At 24.5% G+C, this 26,052-nt stretch overlaps 5 protein-coding genes across 7 annotated transcripts; 2 read left to right on the forward strand and 3 right to left on the reverse strand.

Annotated features, from left to right (window-relative positions):
* Nucleotides 1–246: 246 nt before the first annotated feature.
* LOC127291364 (chitinase domain-containing protein 1) lies at nt 247–2,156 on the reverse strand. The gene is made up of 7 exons (XM_051320454.1): nt 1,877–2,156; nt 1,627–1,773; nt 1,352–1,532; nt 1,153–1,262; nt 911–1,065; nt 489–821; nt 247–393 (listed from the first exon to the last, which is right to left on the reverse strand). The coding sequence occupies exons 1-7, from the start codon at nt 1,979–1,981 to the stop codon at nt 255–257; spliced, it is 1,170 nt and encodes a 389-aa protein (XP_051176411.1). The 5' UTR covers nt 1,982–2,156; the 3' UTR covers nt 247–254.
* A 730-nt stretch (nt 2,157–2,886) lies between these two features.
* On the forward strand, nt 2,887–7,605 carry LOC127277768 (cysteine protease ATG4D). The gene is made up of 6 exons (XM_051299168.1): nt 2,887–3,328; nt 3,994–4,179; nt 4,322–4,663; nt 5,115–5,396; nt 5,462–5,862; nt 5,939–7,605. Exons 1-6 carry the CDS (start codon nt 3,292–3,294, stop codon nt 6,122–6,124), a joined length of 1,434 nt encoding a protein of 477 aa, XP_051155125.1. The 5' UTR covers nt 2,887–3,291; the 3' UTR covers nt 6,125–7,605.
* On the reverse strand, nt 6,249–9,993 carry LOC127278125 (GTP:AMP phosphotransferase AK3, mitochondrial). The gene is made up of 4 exons (XM_051299717.1): nt 9,606–9,993; nt 8,783–8,902; nt 8,523–8,695; nt 6,249–8,302 (listed from the first exon to the last, which is right to left on the reverse strand). Exons 1-4 carry the CDS (start codon nt 9,772–9,774, stop codon nt 8,090–8,092), a joined length of 675 nt encoding a protein of 224 aa, XP_051155674.1. The 5' UTR covers nt 9,775–9,993; the 3' UTR covers nt 6,249–8,089.
* On the forward strand, nt 9,069–25,435 carry LOC127277650 (ceramide kinase). Of its 2 annotated transcripts, none has more exons than XM_051299048.1 (8): nt 9,069–9,226; nt 21,921–22,169; nt 22,287–22,480; nt 22,820–23,195; nt 23,365–23,517; nt 23,744–23,940; nt 24,317–24,480; nt 24,568–25,435. In XM_051299048.1, the coding sequence occupies exons 2-8, from the start codon at nt 21,938–21,940 to the stop codon at nt 24,647–24,649; spliced, it is 1,398 nt and encodes a 465-aa protein (XP_051155005.1). In that variant the 5' UTR covers nt 9,069–9,226; nt 21,921–21,937; the 3' UTR covers nt 24,650–25,435. The 2 variants fall into 2 exon arrangements, with proteins under 2 accessions (XP_051155005.1, XP_051154936.1); XM_051298979.1 differs by lacking the exon at nt 9,069–9,226 and adding an exon at nt 17,718–18,152.
* Nucleotides 10,805–14,258, reverse strand: LOC127277844 (inactive selenide, water dikinase-like protein). 2 transcript variants are annotated; one of them, XM_051299262.1, is made up of 7 exons: nt 14,107–14,258; nt 13,574–13,983; nt 12,917–13,021; nt 12,548–12,809; nt 12,121–12,311; nt 11,650–11,894; nt 10,805–11,427 (listed from the first exon to the last, which is right to left on the reverse strand). In XM_051299262.1, the coding sequence occupies exons 2-7, from the start codon at nt 13,857–13,859 to the stop codon at nt 11,275–11,277; spliced, it is 1,242 nt and encodes a 413-aa protein (XP_051155219.1). In that variant the 5' UTR covers nt 13,860–13,983; nt 14,107–14,258; the 3' UTR covers nt 10,805–11,274. The 2 variants fall into 2 exon arrangements, with proteins under 2 accessions (XP_051155219.1, XP_051155301.1); XM_051299344.1 differs by having other exon boundaries at nt 14,134–14,246.
* Nucleotides 25,436–26,052: the final 617 nt, after the last annotated feature.

Raw genomic sequence — 26,052 nt, forward strand, 5'->3', positions numbered from 1 at the left:
CACAACTTCATAAAATTTGAAGACTGAGAAAATAATACCTTTTTTTATAAGTAATTTTAAAATAAAAAATACTATTTATAAAATATCAAAAAAAAGTAACGTACCAAATATTTAAATTCTATTTAAATCCATTGAATTTCATCCATTTGACTCAGATTTTATAATCATTTTTGTCCACAATATTTTTTTTATAATAGACGATTTAATTTTATTTTAATAAAATGTTCTTTTTTTTACATCTTTTAAATTAATTCTTAAAGTAAATCGTAAAAATAATCGAGACCTTGTCCCAATTCCCAAATGGCAATTCCAGTTCCCAATTTTGTAGCGAGTTTCAGTCTTTGTTCAATTGAATATAATGTTGGATAGAAAACGTATCCAGGATTTTTATTTCTAGAATTTTAATTTAATATTAATTCTTTATATTTTTCTTAAATTTAATAGCAGGGGTTTTTTTTTTTAAATAGAATTAAAAATTAAAATCTTACTTTATTTCAAAGAAGTTTTCTTTGTTTTTATCATCCCATTTTAATTTTCCTTTATAAGATTCAAGTAATTGAAGATATTGTGAACCAACAATGGCACCGCCACCATCAGGCGTATAATTATTCCCATAGAAATTAAGTCCCATGAGAATTTTAGCTCTTTGCGGATCTTTATTATCGTGTACAAGTGCTTTAACGCATTTTTTAATCCAACTAACAGGAGCATTTGGACCGGGTTGCTGAACATTTGAATAATCATATGTCATCAATGAAAATGCAGTGATACTCGATGATAATAGATCAAAATGTTTTTTTTTAAACAATTCATCGCCGTTTCTGAAATAATATATTTAAAATTATAATAAAAAGTATTTAGAATATTTATTAATTAATAGTAAATATTTAGAAAAAATAAAATTATTTACTCTCTCCACGGTGGGAGAACTAGAATCGTATCTAATTCTCTATCTCTTAAAGCATCTGCAATTTCTTTGACAATTTCAGTGATAACTATTCGATTAACTCCTAAAAATAAAAATTGGGTCCATATCTCAAAAACATAGCCATCTAACTGATATGTCTGTAAAAATTTATTATTTTCAATTATATTAATTAATTACATTTAAAAAAAAAATTGTTTTTGATTTAAAAATATATTTTAATTTACCTCGGCAGTTTTGCTAAGAGTTTTTATTAATTGTACCATTGTATCTCTATTTAAATGCAAATTGGAAACTTCATCAAATGACCAATTTTCGAAAAGAACACGAGGTAGAACTGAAATTTAAACAAAATAATTTCTTAAAAAAAATTTTCATAATTAAATATGATTGTATATATATATATATATTTTTTTTTTAAATTACTCTTGACTTTATTATTTCCTTTATCTGACTGTTTTATCTCTTTTAACCATTTTTTTTGTACATCATGAGTTGATAATGAGAATTTAGATCCTTTTGTAGGTGGCAATGAGAACCAAACAGGAGAAAGCATTGTAAATTTATTAGAAAATAATTTTCCCACATTATATCCATGACCGTTCCACTGTTAAAATAATATTAATTTAATTTTAAAATATAAAATAAATATTTAAAAATTAGAATTTATTTGAAAATTGGAAAATTAAAAATACACTTACCGGTGTAATGTAGCCAAGAACATCACCAGAAAATCGTTTTCTTTCAGTATCTTTAAAATAAAGACCCGATTCTCTTAAAATATCATGTGCTTTGGAGTCATTTCTCACTAAACCTCTGTCAAAAACATCCTGATCCACAGGACCTTTCTGATAAATAAAATTTTGAGGTTAGAAACTAAGAGTTAAATAAATATGTATAAAAGAACAACTAATAAAATAAATATTTAACTAATTATTTATTATTACTTACTTTATTCTCAATTTTGTTTTTCTCCTTTTTAACATTTTTTTCTGATTGAGGTGACAGTGTTCCTGACACGTAAACAATACAAAACACAAACATTAAATTCTTCATTGTTAATTTTATAAACTATATTGTAAAATATAAAAAAGTATAGAATTTTTATATAGATTAAGGGAATTTAATCATTACTTATTTATATACAAAATTTATTAAAATTAATTTAAAATGTAGTTTTTCAACATTTCTTTTTGACAGTTTATTATAATTTATTAAAGCCCACCACACACTGTTTTCATATTTTGACGTTTTCAAACCTGGTAAGCGCTCATTAGCTTATTTCAAATGTGCCCGGGTATAAGTAGCCAATGAGCGCGATCGTTTTGGATATGCTGACATTGGACAAATTTAAATCGAATGTTTACGTTTTGCTTAAAAATTAGTGTTATTAAAAAGTGTTAAAAATGTTTATTAATTGATTTTATTTTTTCAATAACGTAGTTTTAAACTATTCTCGTAGTTAAAATAAATATATATTGATAAACTATAATAATATATATTTATATTATTGTATAATTATAAAAAATATGTCAGTGTTATTTTGTAAGTGTGAAAGAAGAGACTTTTTAGATTTTGATTATTAGATAGTATTTAAAGTAGTTTTTATAGGAATTTACCCCAAATTAAAAAATAGATAATGAAAATATAGGTAAAGGAATATATAGATTATATTTTTAAATAAAAACTTTGTGATAAAAACAAGAAATTTTAAGGTTATGTTTACTTATATTTTGTTTTGTCACGTGTTACCGCATCTTTTTGGCTTTTTCATGAATCATGATCGGATGTTCAATTTTTAAAAATTATTATTTCGTATATTTATTATTAATTATTATTATATTTTATGTATAATCTTAATTAACTTGAGTTGCCCCTGTATAATGATAACATTCGTAGAAATAAGTAAATAATTTAGCTCTCAGTCAGGGGCAACGTTAAAAGTTACGAAATTCACCGCTAGAGTGCGTTGAAACTAATACTCCGAATTTATAGTTCCTTCCTTGTCATTTCTGTCAATTTGTTTTAAAAAAAAAGAATTAGGTCACGGATTTACTTTCTTTATCTGGTTATAATCAGTTATAATGACAGTTAGTGATTATTCAATTCATTGACTTTATTGCAATGAAAGAATTTTTTACACATTGTGGAACAATTGCCAAGTTTATACTTGTCAATGTTGTTGCGGAAGGTTGCGGTCATCATTAATAATATACATAAATAATGTTTGAAATCTTTTTTTAATGTATATAATTTCTTAAATCGTTAATAGAAAATTAATTTGTGAAAATGTAAATGTGTAAGTGTTGTGAGTGTTGGACAGGAAACGTGTTTTCTGACGATCACAATTGACTTATTTTTTGGGTATGAATGGACAAGTGCAATCTTCACGAGATAGGTTAGGTAAGTAAATTCTTTTTATTTTTAGTTTTTACTATTATATATATATAATATTGTTAGTGTCATTAAATTAAATAAGTAGTGTTTTATTTTTTTTGTGAGTATCTAATAAATTTGTCACACGTACTTTCGAGATTTGATAAATTTTTATTATTTTGTTTTGTAATTATAAATTAAAAAGTAATTTGTAATAATTGATCAATTTATTAATATTGTTTTCGAAAATATTACAATTTACTAGAATTGTATTTCACTTGGCTTTCTGCTTTGTTTATTTAACAATGTTTGTTTTCTTTATTATCAACATGATCTTCGTTTACCTATCAGTCGCGTTGTGTTATTTAACGATTTGTTCTCTTTTTATTTGGAAAAAACCAAACGTCAGAAGAACCTAACTTTTTGTAATAATTCAATGTAATGATGTTTTAAATACTCTTAAATAACTTAATCTTCTTTATTAGCTGCGCACTAACATAAAGCAGATTCTATTTATAAATTCCTGAAAGAAATACATATATTTTCTTAGACTTTTAATTCTTTTTTTTAAAATAATATTTTTTCGAATATTTTTTTTTTTATTTATAATTTATTTTTCTAATTTGTGATTTTGTGATGTCTTGTGATTTAAATTAATAATAACCTTCAAATGGCTGTAAATATATTTCTAGGTGGATTTAGTAGCAGTAGCACTACGTGGTTTACAAGTCTTGTACCAACAGATCATGTTTCGACTGTTCAGCAAATCATACCGATCACCAAGAGTGAAATCTCTTTGGATGATTCTACTGCTTCTTCTGAAGCTGACAGCAAAGTGAAAACAAAACTTCTCTCCATGTGGTACAATGTTAAATACGGTTTGTGTGAGCACTTTTATTCGAAAAAAAATTTTTTTTTTTTTTTTTTTTTTAATAAATTATATTATTTTTGTATTTTTTTCTAAAGATTATAAAACAATTTGAAAATTGTTTTTTAAAATGTAATTTAAAAATTTTATAGGATGGACCGTAAAGATGAAGACGAATTTTTCCAAGGAATCGCCAGTATGGTTATTGGGTTCCTGTTATCATAAAAAAGCTTTTGAATCGTTAGAAAAAGCTTCTGAAGCTGTGGACGTGGAAACTGGCAGTGAAATTTCATTGGCAATAGACGCAGCAAATTATGAAGAAGGAATTGATGGATTCAAGAGGGATTTTATTTCTCGTATTTGGTTAACCTATAGACGAGAATTTCCGATTTTAAATGGTTCTACTTTTACCTCTGATTGTGGATGGGGATGTATGTTAAGAAGTGGGCAAATGATTTTGGCACAGGGATTAGTTTGTCATTTTCTTGGCAGAGGTATGTTTCTTTGGCTTATTAATAATAATAATTTTTCTATCATTATCATTTTGTCAAAAATTTTTATTTCTTTTTAATTTTTTCGATATTTTATTTTTCATAATTTTGGTTGTTGCCTATAAAAAATTTACGCAAATTTTCTGCAATTTTTAATTTAACGCGTCACGTTTTATTTTCAAAGTTTCGGTAGAAAAATAAAAATTTGTTACACAAATCGAAATTATTTAGAGTTGACGGTTTATAATTCCGGCGCTTTAAATGTATGAATGAGTGACTGAATGAAAGAAGACAAATAATTTATTTATTTGTTAATATGTGGCATTATTTGTAATTATTATAATTAGGTAAGTGATTGAATGTTGATTATGTCCCATTTGTTAATAAATTAAATGAATTATAAATTACATTAATTAATTATTATTAATAAATTTAATTTAAATTTATTATTTAGAGTGGCGATGGCAGCCGGAACAACGGATATTGACAAAAGAGGAAAAAGAGGAAGACGCGAAGCATCGAATGATTGTCAAATATTTTGCCGATCAAACTGGACCGGAATCTCCGTTTTCTATTCACAGTCTCGTTTCATTGGGTGCTTCAACTGGAAAAAGAGCTGGCGATTGGTATGGACCAGTGTCCGTTGCACATATTTTGAGTCAAGCTGTAAAATCAGCAGCAACGTCTCATAGTGAATTTAAAAATTTAGCGATTTACGTCGCTCAGGATTGTGCAGGTAAAAAATTTTTATTAATTAGTATCATTTTTATTATTATTGATATTCTTTGTTTTCTTTTTCAGTTTATTTAGATGACGTGAGTCAATTGTGTGAAACATCTGATGGCAAATGGAAATCACTAATTCTTCTTGTGCCTTTGAGATTGGGCATTGATAAATTAAATCTTAGTTATGTACCATGTCTCACAGCTTTACTTAGTTTAGAATATTGTATTGGAATTATTGGCGGTCGTCCTCGTCATTCACTTTATTTTATTGGATATCAAGAGGACAAATTAATTCATCTTGATCCGCATTATTGTCAGGAAACTGTTGACATGTGGAAATCGGATTTTTCACTATCGAGTTTTCACTGTACATCGCCTAGGAAAATGCTAGTTTCAAAAATGGATCCCAGCTGTTGCGTTGGATTTTACTTAAATGATAAATCAACCTTCGAACATTTCGTTAAAATGGTCGAACCGGTAAAAAAATATTATTTTTTATTCTTATATTAAATTTAAATTAAATTCAAATTATTTTAATTTAATATTTTTTTAGTTTCTCGTTCCATTGAGTCAAAAGGACGAATATCCAATGTTTCTGTTTTGTAATGGACATGGAACTGACGTTCAGTCAAATTTGGACGACGACAAAAGTCATTATTCATCGTCAATATCGACAAACGTTCGTGAAATGAATGAAGATAACACACACTGTGAATGTGAGGAGTATGAAGTTTTGTAGGAAAAATTCTTTTATGAAGAGAATTGAAAAGCGTTTGTACTTAAAGTCTTATTTTGAAAATCGATTGTATTTCTCAAAAAAAAGACTCTTTTTGGTTGGTTTAATTCCTTTCAAGTATGGGATATTTTTTTTTTTTTTTTTTTTTTTATTATTAAATAATCGGAAAGGTTGCTCAATCGTTACTTACAGTATGAAGAATGCCCGATAAAAAAAAGAAAATAGTAGTAGCTTTAAAACTTTCACGAAAAAAAATTTCGGATAATCTTCACTTAAAAAAAAAAAAAAATGGTTAGTACGTTAACAACAATTATATAATTCCCTTGCTTCAAATCAGAAGATTTTATCCTTTACTCATTTAATGAGAAAATTTGTAAATTATTTGAAAATATCTTTAAGATTATTGAAAAAAAAAGAAACAAAGAGGAAGTATGTCCACATTATTTTATCTAAATTAGATTAATTTTAAATTTGCTGGACAATATTTTCTTTCTCTTTTCGTTCATTCATGATCTCAAAATCTATTTTTACCGCGCAATGACACAGGATAAAATTTTCTTACCTGTTAAAAAAAAATATATTTTTTTTTTTACTATACTTTGATAATTTTGTTTAACAAATTTGTTTATTTTGAAAAAATTTATTAGTTAAAGAAAATTATGTATTTTTTTTTTATTAGACTTTTTTTGAAGTATACATTTTTTTATATTAGTTATTTCATAGAGAAAATAAATGATTTGGATCAAGAATTTATTTGTATTATCAGAAACTAATTGTGATTTTGTTTTTTTTTATGAAAAAAAAAATGTTTTTGAAGCAAATATAAGTTTAACTGTCAAAATATTTTTTCAATATTTTGAAAAAGTACTTTCGAATAATGTAATTTAAACTGATTTAATTGAGGAGTATTTAATTTTTTTTTAAACATGCTCTTTACAGAGAAAAGAGAATTTTCTTATTGTATTGTACTTTTTTCGCGAGCGCTTTTAAGAAAACTCGAATTTTTTGAATTCTCGAGTTCTTTAAACAAACTCTTTCGCACTGCAGAATATATTATCAGGATATAAGTATGCGTGCAAATGTGGCTATGATTACAAATTTTAATTAATCTGATTTAAGTACTTAGAAAAACTTTATTTCTATATTTTAAGTTATTTATTTATTAATGATTACTATTATTTTCCATTTATTTAACTTGCCACGTATCGTGAGAAGTTAAAGGATAGATAATAAAACAACAACAGATTTTACTTGATAGTTTGTTGTAAATTTCAATAAAATGAAAATTTCGTCCTATAGAAATCAGGAAAAGACAGTTACGAGCTTTTAATTAAATAATATTGTATTTTTTCTGAAAATTCTTGTAATCCAAAAAAAAAAAAATCTTTGTAAAAAGACAATGTTGCGCGTAATGTTAGAACAAATATTTTATTGGAACCACAGTTTCTGAATATATCACAATAAAATTTCTTTTATCAAAGATATTTCTGCTTATAAATTTAATGTTATTTTATTAAATTTAAAAAAAATTTAATTTTTTAAAACCAATGTAAATAATTTAACATTGTATTATTTGTAAAGCTTTTTATTGTAAATAATCGTCAAATATTATGTCTTTTTGTTTTACTCTCGAAAGAGTAGATCACAATTAATTTGATTTAAATGGCATAAAATTTTATTGTGCCAAGATCAAAATCTATTATCTATGTAAAAAAATCTTTATAAAAGTACACAATTAACTATATCTACTTGTGCGTGAAGCGTATAATTCAACTAGTTTAGAATTAATTATTTTCATCTAATTTTAGTTCTATTACTATAATTAAACTAGAAATTTTGTTTCTTATTTCCTTTTTTTGTCGATACTCGTTGAAACAAAAATTAGATAAATTTCTAATTTTTATTAAAAAAAAATTTTTAAGTCGTGTATAATGGAATTTTTGTATCGATTATTGGAATGAGCAAAGGTCAAGTTTTTATGAATTGACTAATACATTCTTTAATATCTGGCCACATCGAATCTGTTGTATTACCACTAAAATCGTGGAGAAGGCCAATTTTTTTATAATATTCTATTACTGGTTCTGTTAATTGTTTATAGTGTTCCAATCTTTTTTCTACAACATCTGCCCTATCGTCTAAACGTTGACTGAGAGGCTCTCCTGTCACATCATCTTTTCCCTAATGAAATAATTCAAATTATTTTTCGAAATAGAACCCAAAATAATTATTTTTATTTATTAATTATAATTTAATTTAAATATAATAATAAATAAATGAAAATTATTTATTATTAAATAATTATTTTTATTTATTAATTATAATTTAATTTAAATATTAATAATAAATAAATGAAAATTATTTATTATTTTTCTATATTAAAATATTGAATTAAACTTACTTGAATTTTTGGATCATTAAATCCAATATTGTAGACTCGACCACTTGGTAAATGAACCCATCGGCTTTTTACTCTTTCCAAAATTATTGAGAATGGAACTTTCAAATTTAAAACAAGATTTACCGCATGAATTTTCTGTAATTTTTCAGCTTGTTCAACAGTTCTAGGAAATCCTGTTTTTTAAGTTGAAAATCAAAAGTTTTATTTTTATTACTTTAAAAATTAAATTAAAAAAATGTACTTAAATATTTTTCACTTACCATCGAGAAGCCAATTTTGATTTCCTACTTTTTCAATTTCTTTACTGATTAGGGAAATCATTACATTATCGGGTACAAGGCTTCCGGAGTCTAAATATTTTTTAACATTTTTTCCTAGTTCTGAAAAATAAAATTTCAATAGTTTGAATTTAAAAAAAAATTGTATTGCGATTTAAATTTTCCCGCCAAAGAATTTTTGAAATTTTTTATTATTATTGGTACCCCTGCTTTGATAGCAACTTCAAGTTCTAGTTTTTACAACTGTCATTTTCTCTCAGTTAAAAAAAAACCTAACAATAGTTACAATTGTTTATAAATGAAAGTGATTACAAGATTAAATAACAAGTTAATAATTGTTGCAGGAGATTAGCAAATATTGCACCCTAAGATGTTGACATATAAAGGACGGATGGATATTAATCGAGAAAGGTGGAGGAGGAAAAGGTAGGAATTTTTTAAATTGCATGCAAATTTTTAATTCTGCAAACGTATCACAAATTTAACTTTAATTAAAGAAACAATTATCAATTAATAGATATAATAAATGAATAATTATTACTATTTTCTCACTCTCACCTATAAAAATTGAAAAACTTAAAATTTGAAAATTTTTTAAATTTTTATAGGTTAATTAATACAATATAAAAAAAATTATTTCGCGGTATAGAAAAATATTTCAAAGTTACACAAAATTTTCTTTTCTATACCTATATATAAAATACCCTCTGTTGGGAATGAAGACGGGTTTGAATCAATAAAATTGTATTCTTGCGACTGAAAATTATTCCAAATAATAATAATAATGATAAAGAGAAATATATACCAGTTTCTTGGGCAATATTTAATCGAAGTTTATCTCCACTGGAGATGTGAGCGACCTTAAAGTCCTTGATTATCCTGGAGGAAACAGTTCCTTTTCCGGAAGCTGGGGCACCAAGAATGACAGCCCTGAAGGCTGCTGCCTTAGCACAACACGTGGATAAAACTACCATTGAAATTACAAAAAAAAATTTAATTTCTCAAATATAAATTAAATATATAATTTCTTTTGCGAGAAAATTGTCCTCCCCTTGACGCGAGTCGTTTGTTTTAATTCAGCAGAACTTTTTTTTTTTGTTCTTTAGTATCGTTTTTTAATGAGCGGCAACTGAACTTCGACCGATGATAATAAAGCTTGGAACCGAGAGCGCACGAGTAGTAGATATCACATTCACAAAATGCAGATATGTTATATAGAATTTTACACATATACACATATGAAACGAGACGTGACGCAAATTCCATTCCACATTTCGCAATATTTATCTCTTTTAAATTCGCGCCAAAAAAAAAAATATTAGAATTCTCTATTTTCTATTGCAAAAATAGTTTTACTTAATAAGAAATCTCTTGAATGTAAAAAAATTTAACATACTCATTGACTTGTGCAAAAGTAAAATTTAGGTCAAACAGGTTTTCTTTTTTTTGTGTAGGATTTTAAATTCATGCAAATAAATTCAGTTCGACTAAATTAATTTATTTTGATTTTTTTTTTTTTCAATATTTGGAATTTATAAGAAAATTTACTAAAAATTAATTTAAAAATTGCCAAAATACAAAATTTTTAAAAATTAAGATTTTAATTCGTCTTTGAATATTTATTAATGTTTTATTGTAATTAAGAAAACATGTCTTTACAAAGTAGCACTTTATTTCTTATCAAAAAGTAGTACAACTTTAGGGCTGAGCCTTTTTTTTTAAAAAAGATCTTTTTTCTCTCAAATACATTAAAAAAAGAAACAAATGTATTATTCTTAAGTATGAAAACAATTTTAATGAAATGCAAAAACAATAATGAAATATCTTTTTAGTTAATTTCACTTTTTTTTTTCTTTCTACACATAAATCTCTTCAATAATTGTAAGATGGACAAAATATTCGAAACATAATTGTGCAATCTATCAACATGATTTATTTTTTAAAATATATGAATTTCTTTATTTAGATGAATTTTTTTGTATTTTCTTTTTTTAAAAAAAAATGTTTTTCTCAGTTCATTATATTTATTTTCTTGTAAATATGCAAGTTTGTTGAAAAATGCAATTTTAACATTAACCCTAAAACTTAGTGTGCTACCTTAGTCTACTCTTAAAAACTTACATCTAACAGTACTAGTTTTTATACTAAAAAAAAAAAAAAAAAACTCGAAATCTTTTTTTTTAGTCACAATAGAAAGTTTAGACGAAATTTATAATAATTTCCCTTTCATTTGAGTTATATGTATTCTTTTTCGACATAAATTGAAAACATCTCTTCACAAAGTAATAAAAGAATTTTAGGTGCTGACACATGTTTATAAAATACAGATAAATTGAATTCTTGAATTGCAAAGAAAAAAAAAAAATATTTTTTAACAGACTGTTATGTTAATATGACTCTTTCTCCTGTGATACTTAATTTTTCTTTTTTTTTTATCAATACAAAATTGAGCTTCGCAAAAAATAGCGATCAATTTACCAAAGCTCACCGTCCTTTTCTTTCGCCGGTACCTCTATAACTCGTGGCTTGTCAATTATTCTCGCCGTTCGGTTCCCCTTTTCCACAATTCCAATGATCCACGCTTGATATCCTTCCTGTTTCTCGATATCTTTACAATAGGCTGCAGCCTGTGATGTGAAAATTTTGTTTAGATAAAAATTTATTTGCATTAAATATTGAATTAAAAAAAAAAAAAAAAAAATTGTTAGAAGAATAACGACACCAAAATGTTGTTTCACAAATTAGCATGGGATCTTCTAATATTTATCTACCTGTCTTTCTTTAGAATAATTTATAATTAAAAATTACTCTACTGTATTAACAGGAGAAATTAATTTCAAATTTCTCACCTGTTCTCTTGGAAGGCAAATTAGGAGTCCTCCGCTAGTTTCAGCTGAATGTCCTTGCAAAAGTTGAAACATATTTCCGCAGGCTTTTGCAACAGCAGCCATTTTTGCAATAACGGGCAAATTATGAATAACAAATGAAACATCGTTCTTTTGATGTTTTGCCAAATTTTGCGCGTGTCCCAAAAGACCAAATCCAGTTACATCGGTGGCTCCATGCGCGTTGTATTTGTGCATTAATCGAGCCGCTGTAAATAGAGATAAATTAGCAATTTTTCTAAATTTCAATAAATTGTAGAAAAAAATTAATTTTTTTTTTTTCTGTCAGAGAAGTAACGTCACTAAAATACTATTTGTAAATTAGCATGGGATTCTCAAGTTTAATCTTCCTGATATTCTTTAGAATATTTCAATGAGTGATAAAAATATCCTACTGTATAATCAGGGAATATAAAAGAAAATTTAGAAACAAACCTATTCTATTCAACCTTGCCATACTATCCATAGCACGTTGATAGGCTTTTCTCACATCGTCTTCACTGACAACCAATTTAATTCTATTCCAACGATCCGGTTGATCTAGCCATTGATGAGCATTTACGGCTACCTGCGTTCCCAATGGTTTTGTCAAAACCAAAACATCTCCAATAACTGCATTATCTGGTCTGAAATTAACATTTTTCAATAAAAATCGCTTTAATGAGAAATAATAATTTGTTAGAAAATTAACGTCACCAAAATGTTATTTACAAATTGGCATGGGATTCTCTTGTTTATTCTACCTGCTTTTCTTTAGAGCAACTCATAAATAAATTGCCCTACTGTATTAACAGGAGTATTTTATTTTTGTTGTAATTTTAAAATAAAAAATTTTTTTTTAAACTTTAAAATAAATACATACACAATGTATTCATTTGGTTGACAAACTGTAGACGCAACTCCACCAATTGTACACCATGGATTAACAACAGTTTGTCCTCCAGTTACAGTTGTTCCAGCTTCTAATGCCGAATCTTTAAATCCTCGCATAATTAATGGAACGACAACGTCTCTTTCTTTTTCAGTCATTTTAGTACTCACTCCCAATAACATCAGCATATTATCACATTCCGTAACTCCCATTGCGTACAAATCACTGATAACATTTGCGCACGCAATTTTACCTGAAACAATTCTCAAATATTCCGAGTAAAGCAACAAATGTCATTTTATAGAAATATATTTAATTAAAAAGAATTTTTAATTAGTTTGTTTCTTAACGAAATCTCACCCATCATGTAAGGATCATCGACTAGTGGATAGAAAAAGTCTGTCGTTTGAACCAAACTCAAACCACCGTGTCTCAACGGAGTCACAGAAGAATCCATACCAATGCCTAAAAAATTAAAACCAAAATCCAGATTAATTAAAAATTTAATAAAAATTATATTTAAAAAAATTTTTTTCAACAATTGTCAGAAGAATAACGACACTAAAATTTTGTTTCACAAATTAGCATGGGATCTTCTAATATTTATCTACCTGCTTTTCTTTAGAACAATTCATAAATAAATTGCCCTACTGTATTAACAGGAGTATTTTATTTGCTAATTTTTGTGCCAAGATAATGAATTACAAAAAATCAGCAATTTAAAAATTCCCGCCAATCGTCATTTCCTCCCACTCAAAAAAAATGGCGGGAGACATGTCCGCCATTATCCCCCAGGGACGAAAAAATTAAAAAATTGGGCCCTTCGTTCATAGTAAAAAAAAGCACTTTTTTTTAATAATAACATTTTTTTTCCTACACAATAAATGCAACAACTATTTTAAATTGAAAAAAAAGTTTAAAATTACAAAAGATAAGAAAAAAAATAACCGGTACCGGCATCGTGCTAGTATTCCTGACATCAGAAAAATTTACAAAATCAAAATAAATTGTACTCACCAATGCGTGGAATGGCCATGTGCATAAAATGGGCATGTTCATGATCCTGTGCGCTACCATCATCGGCCTGTAGTCCCTCGAGGAGTTTCCCAAGAACCTCCTGAGGGACTTTACACCCTCATCCTTTTAAATCCGCAAATCGTGTTAGCCGGAAAGTTGCGTCCAGGTCATGTGCCACTGGATCGAAGGGCCTTCGCAATGCCAAGGCATTTGGATTTCCTGCGAGCTCAAGTTGAGCAACGGACAGGGCGTCTTGTGTGACTGGTGTTCCCTGTAGATCCGCCATTTTGCTCTAGACTGTACTCTACCTCCACTCTCGTTCCCGAAACCGGCTTGTTCCACGACACGCTTTGTAGTTTCCACCAAAAAATGAAATTTTCACTATTTCCTCACAAGCAACGTTTATTGTTCTTTGAAACAAAAAAAGAAAAACAAAAAAATAATCACGTGTCCTGTAACAATTGTAAAATTATAATAATTTATTGAAATTCCGCGCCCTGATATTTAATATATATTTCAAGACGCGAACTCACAGCAAATGGGAAATATATAGTATTCACCGGCGTCGACTAGGCGGGATCGTCTGTGCTGGCAAAATGGACGTTCGTACTTTCCGGAAGAACGCGCAAGGCGACGCGAACCCCCCATGATATTCCCATCCTGGTGTCGTCACTATCTGATTGGTGGAATTTGAACTTGCGCATGCGCAATTGAAATATATCATCAGGAGTGTAAACAGTGAAAATAAAACCCTCATCCTTTTCTAGGAGAACAGTGCTTATTTTACGTTGAGGTTCATGAACGAAATTGTATTTTATAGAGGAGGACATTACAAATGTTGTACAGGTTCGTTCATAATTTTATGGAATATTTAAAATAAAATTTTATTTTATTTTCATTTGAAATATCCATATTTTTTATATTTTCTTCATAAAGTAAATAAATTTTGGGAAGAATAGTGAATTTTGATTTACTTTGTTTTTCTTCATATAGTTGCCAATTGATATTTTGGAAGTTTGTGTTTTGTGGAAAAATTCCATTGCTGCGACATTGCAAATTTTAATACATATATAGTCTTTGAGCAAAAGGTTCTTGATAAATTAATTGCAATTTTAAATATAGGAGCCTTTTTTACTGTAAAAGAAATTAAAATATTTTAAATATATTAACAGTATAGTAAAATTAGATAATGAGATAAAAAATAAATAGAATATCAATAAAAACTCCATTGTTATCTATTTACACCTTAATGTACGCCGGGTTGTATCTGTGTAGATTTTTTAATTTTCAAAAAAACGATATTAAATCCATTTTTTAATATATTAAAAATAATTATCTAATTTTTTAAAAAATAATAAATAATGAACAAAAAATTAATAAACTTATAGTATGAGTTAAATTAATTGTAATTTAAAAAAAAAAATTTATAACTATTTAATATTGTTTAATTTTTAAAAGTATACAAAATTTCGGTTCTTCACGATTATATATCTGATATCGCGTATATAATTTGTTGGACTTGTTTATTTTCATGTGTTGTATTAAAGTTATTCTCATATATATGGAAGGAAATTTAGTATTAGTAAATGATTCTTGTTGGTGATGTTTCACCCCTCCCCTTCTACCCCCTTCTCTTGTCCTTACATTCTGCAACCCACACTATTTAACCCTTTTGCGTATACAAAACAGTGGTTCTCATTCTCCTCTTTTTTTACATTCTATGTGTGATTTTTTTTTTTTAAATAAACAAAAAATAATTTAGAACATTAAAATAAATATTTATATAATTTATTAGAATCAAATTGTAATTGAATTATTAATTATAGTTTAATAATTAATATTAATAGTATAATAAAATAAAAAAAATATAATTATTAATAACTTTTTTTTTTTAAAAAGAAATATTTAAAAAAGATTAGTAAAATTTGTCTGAAATACGGCCCTGAGAAAGTAATATCAGTCATTAAATATTGAGAAAAAACACCGGTCGCGTATATATTTAATATAGGCAATTATTTATAGAAATTAGGTATTTATAGATATAATTATTGTCATTTAATATTAATTCTTTTGAAATATAAAGTATAGCTATATTTTTAAACGTAAAAAAATTATATTGTTATTTGAACTTATGTGTGTGTGTCAGGTTGCATACAATTAGGTTTTAGAGCCTACGAATATGCAACCTGTTCTACATAAATGCATACTAAATGAAAATTGTGTATTTATTGGAAATATTATTCTAAATAATAATATTTATTATTAGTCACTTTTTAAACATAATTATTTAATTTAATTGTCATAATTAAAAAGAAATTAATAGAAAAAATATTATTTAAAAATGTTTTACATTATTTAAATAAAATGATTTATTTAAAACCATTTTTATTAACTGATTCAGATTAAAAGTATAATTTAACAATAATTAACTATCATAAGTAGATATCCTTGACCATATATATATATATATGATTTTTATTTTCTAGATATAAATTTTTATCCATTGTCATGCGTAAAAATTACATAAACTTTAATATTAAAATTTTTTAAAAAGAAAAATAATAGATTTGATTTTTTAAGTGTATATAGAAATTTATAAATACATAACGATATACAATTTCAAAAATAAAATATAAAAAAAACACTCACGAAGTAAAATCAATATATTTTTAAGTAGATAAAGTTTTCGTGTCAGACAAATGCTTACGTCGTTTAAGTAGAAAAAAACTTTTACAAACAGACAGTTATAGTGATAAGTGAAAAAAGACGTTTAGTACAAGACAAAATGAGTTAAAATACGTAGATGATTAAAAAAATTAACAAGATGGTAAAAATTTTGATAAATAAAAATATTTTTAAAAAAATTACCGACCTGGAAATCTACCTTACCAACTGATGTTAAAATTTTAAATAAAAAAATTAATATAATAATTATACAATTATGTAATATTAATATATATATATATTATATTATATTATATTTTATTATTATATTATTATTATTATTATATTATTTTAAAAATAAAAATATTTAAAAAAATTACCGACATAGAAATCTACATTGCCGACTGATGGTAAAGCAGTTTCGAAAAATAAAAATTATTGCTGTAGAAATCTACCTTACCGACTGATAGTAAAATAGTTTTTTTTTGAAAATGAAAATATACAACTTTACAGACGCAGAAATCTACCTTATCGACTGATGGTAAAACAGTTTTTTCCGGAAAATGAAAATATAAAACATTACCGACATAGAAATCTACTTTATCAACTGGCGGTAATTTTTTTTGAGAAAAGTCTAGTATTGTTTTTACCAATAGTCGGTAAGGTAGATTTCTGTGTTGGTAATTTTTTATATTTTCATTTTTAAAAAAAAACTGTTTTACCATCAGTCGGTAAGGTAGATTTCTGTGGCGGTAATGTTTATATTTTTATTTTTCAAAATTTTTACCATCAGTCCGTAACTTAAATATTAATATTCTATTTATGTATTAATATTTAAGGAATATTTCAGTTAAATATTAATATTCTGTTTGTATAATAATATTTTAGGAATATTCTACTTGTATATTAATATTTGAGGAATATTCTACTTGTATATTAAATAAACAAGGAATATTCCTCTTCAATATTAACATTCTACTTGTATAATAATATTTCAGGAATATTCTACTTTTATATTAATATTCGAGGAATATTCCATTTGTTCATTAATATTGCAGAAATATTTCACTTGAATATTAATTTTCTTGGAATATTCTGCTTGTGTATTAGTATTTAAGGAATATTCAACTTTTATATATTAATATGTAAAAAAAATATTTAATTTAAATGTTAATTATAAAGGAATAGTCTATGAATTTTGATAATTTTTTAATACCCACGCGAAATAACGTTATATAATATAGATATATATATATAATGTGTAAATGCAATTATCACATATGTTTCATTAATTTAATCGGTTATCATAATTTTCTTATATACATTGTAATACCTGAAACATTTTATATAGAACGGTGGGATTAAATGCATATAAGAGAGTGAGAGAGAGAATTTGAACTTCGACGCCGGCGTCGCGGTGTTGGTGTATCTATCGAGGTTGAAAACGCGAATTGGTATAGACTTCCGACTTGATACAGGAGAGTTCTCCAGTTCAGTCGGCTCATGCCATTCGAGCGATGTAAAGGCAAAATTAATTCTTTCTCTTATTTTCATTGTTATTATACAAGAATTTTTTTTTTTTTTTTTTTATATTAACATCTTGATATACGACGCTGGCGTCGTTATATCGTCATGGTGACGAATTATTATCATTTGACGTCAGAATGACGAGTAACAAATATTTAAAAAAAAAAGAAAATAAATAAAATAATTGATGTCTTGAAATATGAATCCTTGATTTTATTCTTTGTTCCATAATAATATATAATAATGGAGAACAAAGGTAAAAATCATGAGACTGATGATCAGTGCTCGCGAACAGTGTTATTGAATACATTTTTAATTAAAAAAAAAAGATGTCGCGTTTATTTTCATCAAGGGAAACTTGTTTGGGAAACAGAACGACCACCCATCGGTGAGTTTTTGTTATTTGACATTGTGTATACATATAATAATGATGACAACCTGGAGAAGAGCGCATGTAGGTCAAAATAAAATCGGTTACTGGGTCGTCATTGTTGAACATTTTTTTTTTTTTAATATTCAGAAAAAAATTAAATTTTCTTACCAGAGATTTATTAATTTTTTTTTTTTTTGGTTTTACAATTTTTTTTATTAGTTTCATTTTTATTAATAATAATATATAATTTATTTATTATATTATATTTTTATATATATTGATAATTGTTTCTTTGATGATAGTAAAAAAAATATATTTTTAATTTTCATAATTAAATTTATTTAAAAATTTTTATTTATTTAATTTTATTTTGATTACTTTAGCAATTTTTTTTTCTTTTTCTTTGAATAAACATATCAGTGAACTAATTAAAATTTTCTTATAATGAATATAATTATACTGAGTGTGTGCGTCAATATTAACAGTATATATATATCCTTTTTAGATTAATACGCGATTATTTAAATATTATTATGAAATACTTGTAACGTGAACCTGAATGGTTAACACGTCTGCAAAAGAACGGCAAACATTTTAAAGAAGTCTATATACGGGTTAATGACCTCAAAACGTTGAGAAAATTATATACCTAAGTCGAATAATTTGTCTATTTTTATGTAAAAAAAAAAAAATAGCGTTTTTTTTTTAAATACTTGAAAAATATTTTTTTTCATTTTTAAATATTTAAATATTTTTATGATTATTTATTAAAAAATACTTTTTGTGATTATTTTGCACAAAATTTTTTTTTTTAAAGTGTATAAAAATCTTTTAGCACCTGTTTCAATGTCTGATGAATGAGACTCTATATAACTGTATTCAAGAATTCTTATCTAATCAACGTTCAATATTAATGCATATGAGTACTTAACAATTAATAATATTTATATATGTGTGTTTTACGCAAAAATCAGTTTTCCCTAATTATTATATAGAAAAAAAAAATCATACATTTTAATTCAATTATTCTACTTTTATTTTATATTAAATAAATTAAATTAAATTAATTTCTATCAAAATAATGAGTAAATTAAAAAAAAAATTGATTAATAAATTATACCAATAAAAATAATTTATAATTTAATTTTTTAAATATATAGAATTTTGATAATTTTTAATAAAAATTCTAATTTTAACTTTGTTTGAATAAAATAATTTTTGCAAACAAGTTAATTTGCTTTTTTTATTAAACTTAAACGAATAGAATTGAAGTAACAAAACGAAAGAAAAATTTGAAATTATTCAGCGTTCACGTCAATGATTGGACCGGCCTTGTATTTTGTTAAAACGTATATATATATATAGGTATATGAACCTGTTAACCCCGAATAAAACTCGTTTTTGTTATTGCATCTTACCTTTTTTAAAGATATTAATATTTTAATGAAGAAATATCAGGAAATGTTCTCCTAAAATTTAAATTATATTGTATCATATTTATTTTTTCAAGATCAAATCTATTTTGTCACAATATCAATAAAAATAAAGAAAAAAAATAGAAGGAAAATAATAATTAAATAAAAATTTATTAAACATTTATAAATATTATTATTTTTTAAATTTATTATTAAAATTATTATTATTATTTGTTTATAAAACGAATAATAACAATAATTATTAAATTAAAACATATTTTTTATGATTTTATTATTTAAAATGACTAATCAGGGAAATTTTTTTTTTTTTATTAAAAAATTTAGGTCAGAAGTAAAAAAATATTTATCTAAAAGTAATAAGTATATATTTTATATAGGAAAAGAAAAATTTAATGACTTTTTTTTTAGTACATAATATGATATTGATTAGAGTTTTATGTCAATAATGTCCGTTGAAATGAATTCTCTTTTTCTTTATTGAAAAAAGTAAATTAGGACTTTCCTTAAATATTATTATTTGCCTTCCAACTTTGATCACTTAAAAGTAATTACCGACATATTCAATATTAAATAATAATTAATTTAATTAATATGTAAAGTATGGAATAATAATTATTTTATTTATTTTATGAATAAATATAATTATTTTTCTATTAACCTTTAATATTTATCAAAACTAAAAGAAAGAAAGAAAAAGATTTTTTTTTTTCAAAAGTAGAACAATTTTTTTTCCAGATTTTATAAAGATATATAATTATATGTAATTTATAAAAATGACAGAAACAGAATAATATAATATAAATTATAATAGACGTAAAAAATTTGAATGAAGGTTACAGACCTTGAAATTTCGGAGGCCATAAACAAGAAAAAAAAAGACGTGCCAAGCAAAAAAGTACAAAGAATTATTGCCTAATATGAAACCTCTCATTATTCGATGTACATTTTCTTTTATATATTTTATTCAATAGTTACCGGCAGTAAACTATTATTTATTCAAGAAGGTCTTTTCGATCATTTATTATATTTCTTTTTCAAAATAGTGTTAAAATTTTAAGGAAATAAAATTTTTAGTTCCAATTTATAAAAGTTATAAAAAAATAACTAAATATTATATAAATTTTATTAATTTTTTAATTAATTCTCCAATTATAATAATTTTAATACGTTAATTAAATTTTTCATGGATTTTAAAATAATTATTGAATGGAAAAAAAAAATCTTTCATGTATACAGCATTCGCAGTGAAGCATAAAAGCCTTTCACTTTTAAGTTTTATTTTTCAAGAGTTCAAGTCTCTTGTGAAGTACAATTGCAATATAATATCAAACATTAAATATTGATTATTATTATATTTTTCTCTTTTAATGATTATTTCTAGAAAAAGGAAAATTTCGCGATTAAAAAATTGCAAAATAATATTAATAATAATAAATGTTGATCAGCATTGGCAAATTATTATTATTATTTATTTTATTTTTTTTTATATAGATAATTATAAAAAAAAATTTCCTAGCAAATTTTAAGAACTTTCTGTCGGAAAAAGATTATTGATGAATGACTATTTTTAGATATTATCAACATATATATTTTACAAGTGCAAGGCGCATGAATTTCAAGCAGCTGATTGCTTTTAACTATATATATTTGTTAGAAACAATTTTTTTTTTATTTTCAATTTAATTTAGTTAAGGATTTAATTTTATATTTTAAAAAAAATTAAACGACCTTTTTTTATTATTATTATTTTTTTTTTTTTTGAAGAAATTATAAGAAAAGCAAAACTCGTTTTTGTCTAAATAGAATTTTTTTTTGTTTCCTTCTTTGCTCTTTGTTCTTCTTTCAATTTTTTTTTCTCATATACATGATCAAATAAATTTTATTTACATATGAAATATTTTGCACGCTAAAAATAAAATATTTTTGCCAATTTTTGCGCGACAAAATTTTATTAAAAAAAATAATTATTTGTATAATTAAAAATTTTTCTTGTTTTTATATCATTGAAAAAAAATATATAATAAACGATAATAAAAATGTTGTAATATAAAAGAGTAATAAAATTTTATCAAAAAATGAAAAGTATAATATACTATTATATATTTTTTTTTCATTTTATTGAGTTTTCGTTTTTCTATATAGTTGATAGTAAAAAGAAAAATGTCACGTTCTGAAGATAATATATAAAATTTTTTCATGAAATTTCCATTGAATTCAATAATTAAAATTAATTTTAAAAAAGGAATAATTAATTTTTTTAATTTTCCACAAAAAAAAAATTATTTTTAAAAAATTAGAAAAAAAGGAAAAAGAGTGTAAAATAAAATTGTAAATTTTTTTTTTTCAGCACAATGGACGTTGCCGATGACCGATGTACTTTCAGCCTCGTATGGAGATGATTGGATTCCTACAATGAATAATATGAAAAAAAAAGATTCGCTATCGACGTCACCAAATTTATCCTTGACAAGTTTTGTTTTACATTATGCAGCATGTGGATCTAAAAGTAAATGGAGACATCATAGCGTTACTATGAGCCATTCGGATCCAAGACAAATTGGTTCCTGGGTAAAAACCATTCAAAATTATCTTAATGGTTTGTAACAAGAAAAATTATTATTTTCTTTATATTACAAAAATATATTTTCAATTATATATCTCATCTATAACAATGACAATTATTTTAATTATTTTTCTTTTTTTTTTAATTTAGGTTTTACTTATAGACCAAGGAAAATGATGGTATTCGTTAATCCTTTCGGTGGTAAACGAAAGGGATTGAAAATTTGGGAAAAAGAAGTACAACCATTAATGATTATTGCGGGAATTGAAATTAAATTAATAATTACCGAAAAAGCAGGACATATTCGTGATACACTACTCACGGAAAATTTAGACGATATTCATGTGAGAGAATTTTCTAATAAGCCAATTAAAATTATTTACAGAATTAATAATTAATTAATTTACTTTTTCTACAATTTTTTTTTTTTGCTATATTATTGAAAGTAAAGAAAAATTATTTTATTTACAGAATTAATAATTAATTAATTTCTTTTTCTATTTTTTTTTTTTGCTATATTATTTGAAAGTAAAGAAAAATTCTTTTTTTACTTAAAAAAAATTAAATGTAAATTATTTTTTTGCATAAATTATCGAAATAAAAAGCGTTAAATAATTAATTGAAAATTGTGAAAGAAAATTAGAATAATTAATTTAATAAAAAAAAAAAAAATATTTTCTCAGGCGGTGGTTTGTATTGGTGGTGATGGAACATTTGCAGAAGTATTTAATGGCTTAGTACTGAGAGCGGCGAAAGATAATGAAATCGATTTAAATGATGCAAATGCAAATTTGCCAGTACCAAAATTGCCAGTTGGCGTAATTCCTGGTGGAAGTACAAATACTGTCGCCTATAGTTTACACGGTACAACTGACGTGCAAACTGCTGCAATTCACATTATTTTTGGTGACACAGCTGGTTTGGATATCTCATCAGTACACAGCAATGATTCTTTACTCAGATTATACGCTAGTGTTGTTAGTTATGGATATTTAGGTGACGTCATTCGAGATAGCGAAAAATTTCGTTGGATGGGTCCACAAAGATACGATTATTCAGGTAAAAGTTAAACACAAGAAAAAAAAATTATTATTTTTTCCTTATAAACGAAATTTTACCTTTAAAAATTCTCTTTTTGCAAAATTTTATTTTTCATTTAATAATTTTTATTAATTTTAAAAATTTGTAATTTTAGTAATAATTTTTTTGTAACCTTTTTTTTCTGTAGGTTTTAAGAAAATTGTGGCAAATAAAGGATACGAGGGTGAAATTGAACTTTTGTCAGATCCATGTCATCCAGCAGCAAGTACCAAGTGTTTGCAAAATTGTAATCGTTGCATTCAACATATGAATCAAAAAATTCCCGATAAAGAAATTTCAAGTTGGTTGATTTTTGATTTATTTAAAATAGTTTTTATTTGGGAGAAATTGATTTATTTTTTTATTTTATATTGTAAAGAAATTTATTTATTTTTATTTATTTATTTATATTTGTTGTAAAGAAATTTTTTAAAAAAAAATCTTACAACGAATTATTATTTAATAGAAAATTTTTAAAAAGGAATTAAATTATTTTTTGATTAATAATGAAAATTTCTGTTTTTAAGGGTGGCTTACAGTTAGAGGAAAATTTTTCATGGTTAATGGAGCGAATTTATCATGTGCCTGTTCAAGAAGTCCAATGGGTTTTAGTCCCCATTGTCATGTCGGTGATGGTTGCGTGGATGTTATTATTATTAGACACACATCTCTTATCAATAATATCAGAATGATTCTCAGGCTCAGCAGTAAAGTTAAAAATTTGGTATGTCAATAAAAATTTCATGGGAAAAAAAAGAGAATGAAAAGCATAAACTCTTTAAGAATATGTTATTTAATATATTTCAATTTAATATTTTAAATTTACTTCTGCAAAATTTTACAAAAAATAGATTTTTTATTTAAAATAAAATTTTAATATTCTTTCAATATTAAAAATTGCAAATAAAATTTCGTCTTTGAATTGGATTTATTTAAAATAATTTTTTTTTAAAGTCCATTACATTGAAATGAATTTGTCTGTGTTGTTTAAGAGAGTCGTAAAATGTTGGCAAATTGTTTTTTTGCTTTAATTTGCTTAAGTAATATAATATTTCCGTGAATGAGAAAAATACATTTGAATAATTTTCTTATATTTCTAGTATGATTTACCGTTTGTGGAGGTTTATAGAGCTCGAGAATTCACGTTCAAGGCAATGCCTAGCTCAAATTACTCTGAAAATGGAAATAGCATTTCACTAAATACAGGTCTCAGTGTTTGGAATTGTGATGGCGAAGTCATTCAAGTTCCAAATGTTAAGATAAGGTAATCTTTTACCAACAAATAAATTATTTTTTTTTTTTTTATTCAGAAGACATTTTTTTTTTTTATCTAATTATAACTTTATTACAGGGTACACTGCCAACTACTAAAAGTTTATACAAGAAGAAGTTCAGAAACATTAGATGAACCTAGTTGTTTCTGCTCTATTTAAAATAATCTCTTTTTTTCTCATTCTATTACGATTCTTAGAATCATGAGATAATTTTTATTTTCCCTAAAAGGATAAATGAATAATTGCAACGTTTTTCAACTAATCGTGCATTCAAACAAAAAGAGGAAAAAAACAAATATTTCTTTTTAATCAGAAATTGTTTTTTATATTCTAGATTAATTAATTTAGCGATCTAGAAAAAAAAATTTAAATAGCTATTAAGAATGGCTTTTTTGTGATAAAAAAAAGAGGAACTTGATTAAGTAAATTCCTAATATTTTTGTGAAAATTTAAAAGAATTATGAGAAATATTGAAAAAATATTTAAAAATTATAATCGAGATCGAGATATTTTTATATATATCCTTTAAATATGATTATTCAATTTTGAATACGAGTGAAAAATATAAAATATATTTTACGAAGTGATATATCAAAAAGTAAACATATTTCTTTGGCGTGATGTACTTAAAGAAAGGTATTTAAGGAGAAATAATTCCAAAATATAGCAATTAGAAATACGAGCTTTATAAATAATAAAAAAGGAGCTTCATATTCTTGTATTGGAATTAAAAAAAGAAAAAGAGAATTATGAATCTATAAAAATAGAAATAATTCTCTATTTATTAGTTATATTTTAAAAATAGAAAAATATATTTTGATAAAAAAAAAAAAAAAAAACAGAAAAATTGTACATTTTTGGCATTGTCCGAAAATCATATAAATTTTTGTATTTTACAAAAAGTAATTCTATTTTTTAACAATAATAATTGAAATTAAAAATTTATTAATTAATATTAATTAATAAATTCCCCAATGAATTGAAACAGTTACTTTGTTAATATAGTAAGAGTTTTAAAAAGCGTATTTCCACCAGTGTGCTTGTTTTTAAATCACAAAATGGTATTTTTAAGTAAAAAAAAAAGTGTGATTTATTATTAATCGAATGAAATTTTAAAGCAATTAATTTTTAAGGCCCAAAGTACTTTTTTATAATTAAATTTGTAATTTATTCTTTTCACACATATATAATATTAAATCAAAAACAAAAATTTTTCACTTTTTTTTACTATAATTAATTTTTTTCATAAACTTTTATAAATTAATTAATTTCTTAATTATTATTTCAAATTATATTTTTGAATAAATCAAAAATTTCCCAGTCATTAATTTGCAAAATTAAAATAAGTGTTAAAACAAAATGTATCCTATATTTGAAATTAAATGAATTTTATTAGGTGCCTTAATGAAATCAAAAAACAAATATATATTTGTAAAAAAAATATATTCTTGATTATCAAGATCTAAATAAATTGTGTAAATCAATTTGAAAATACTTTAAAAAGTAAATAAAATTTTTTTGTGCTGAAAATTTTTAATTATAATTATTTTTATGTAAAGTCT

The sequence above is a fragment of the Leptopilina boulardi genome, unplaced genomic scaffold (assembly GCF_019393585.1).
Source record: "Leptopilina boulardi isolate dan_hultmark-lab unplaced genomic scaffold, ZJU_Lbou_2.1 LbouV2_1, whole genome shotgun sequence".
In the NCBI taxonomy this organism is placed as follows: domain Eukaryota; kingdom Metazoa; phylum Arthropoda; class Insecta; order Hymenoptera; family Figitidae; genus Leptopilina; species Leptopilina boulardi.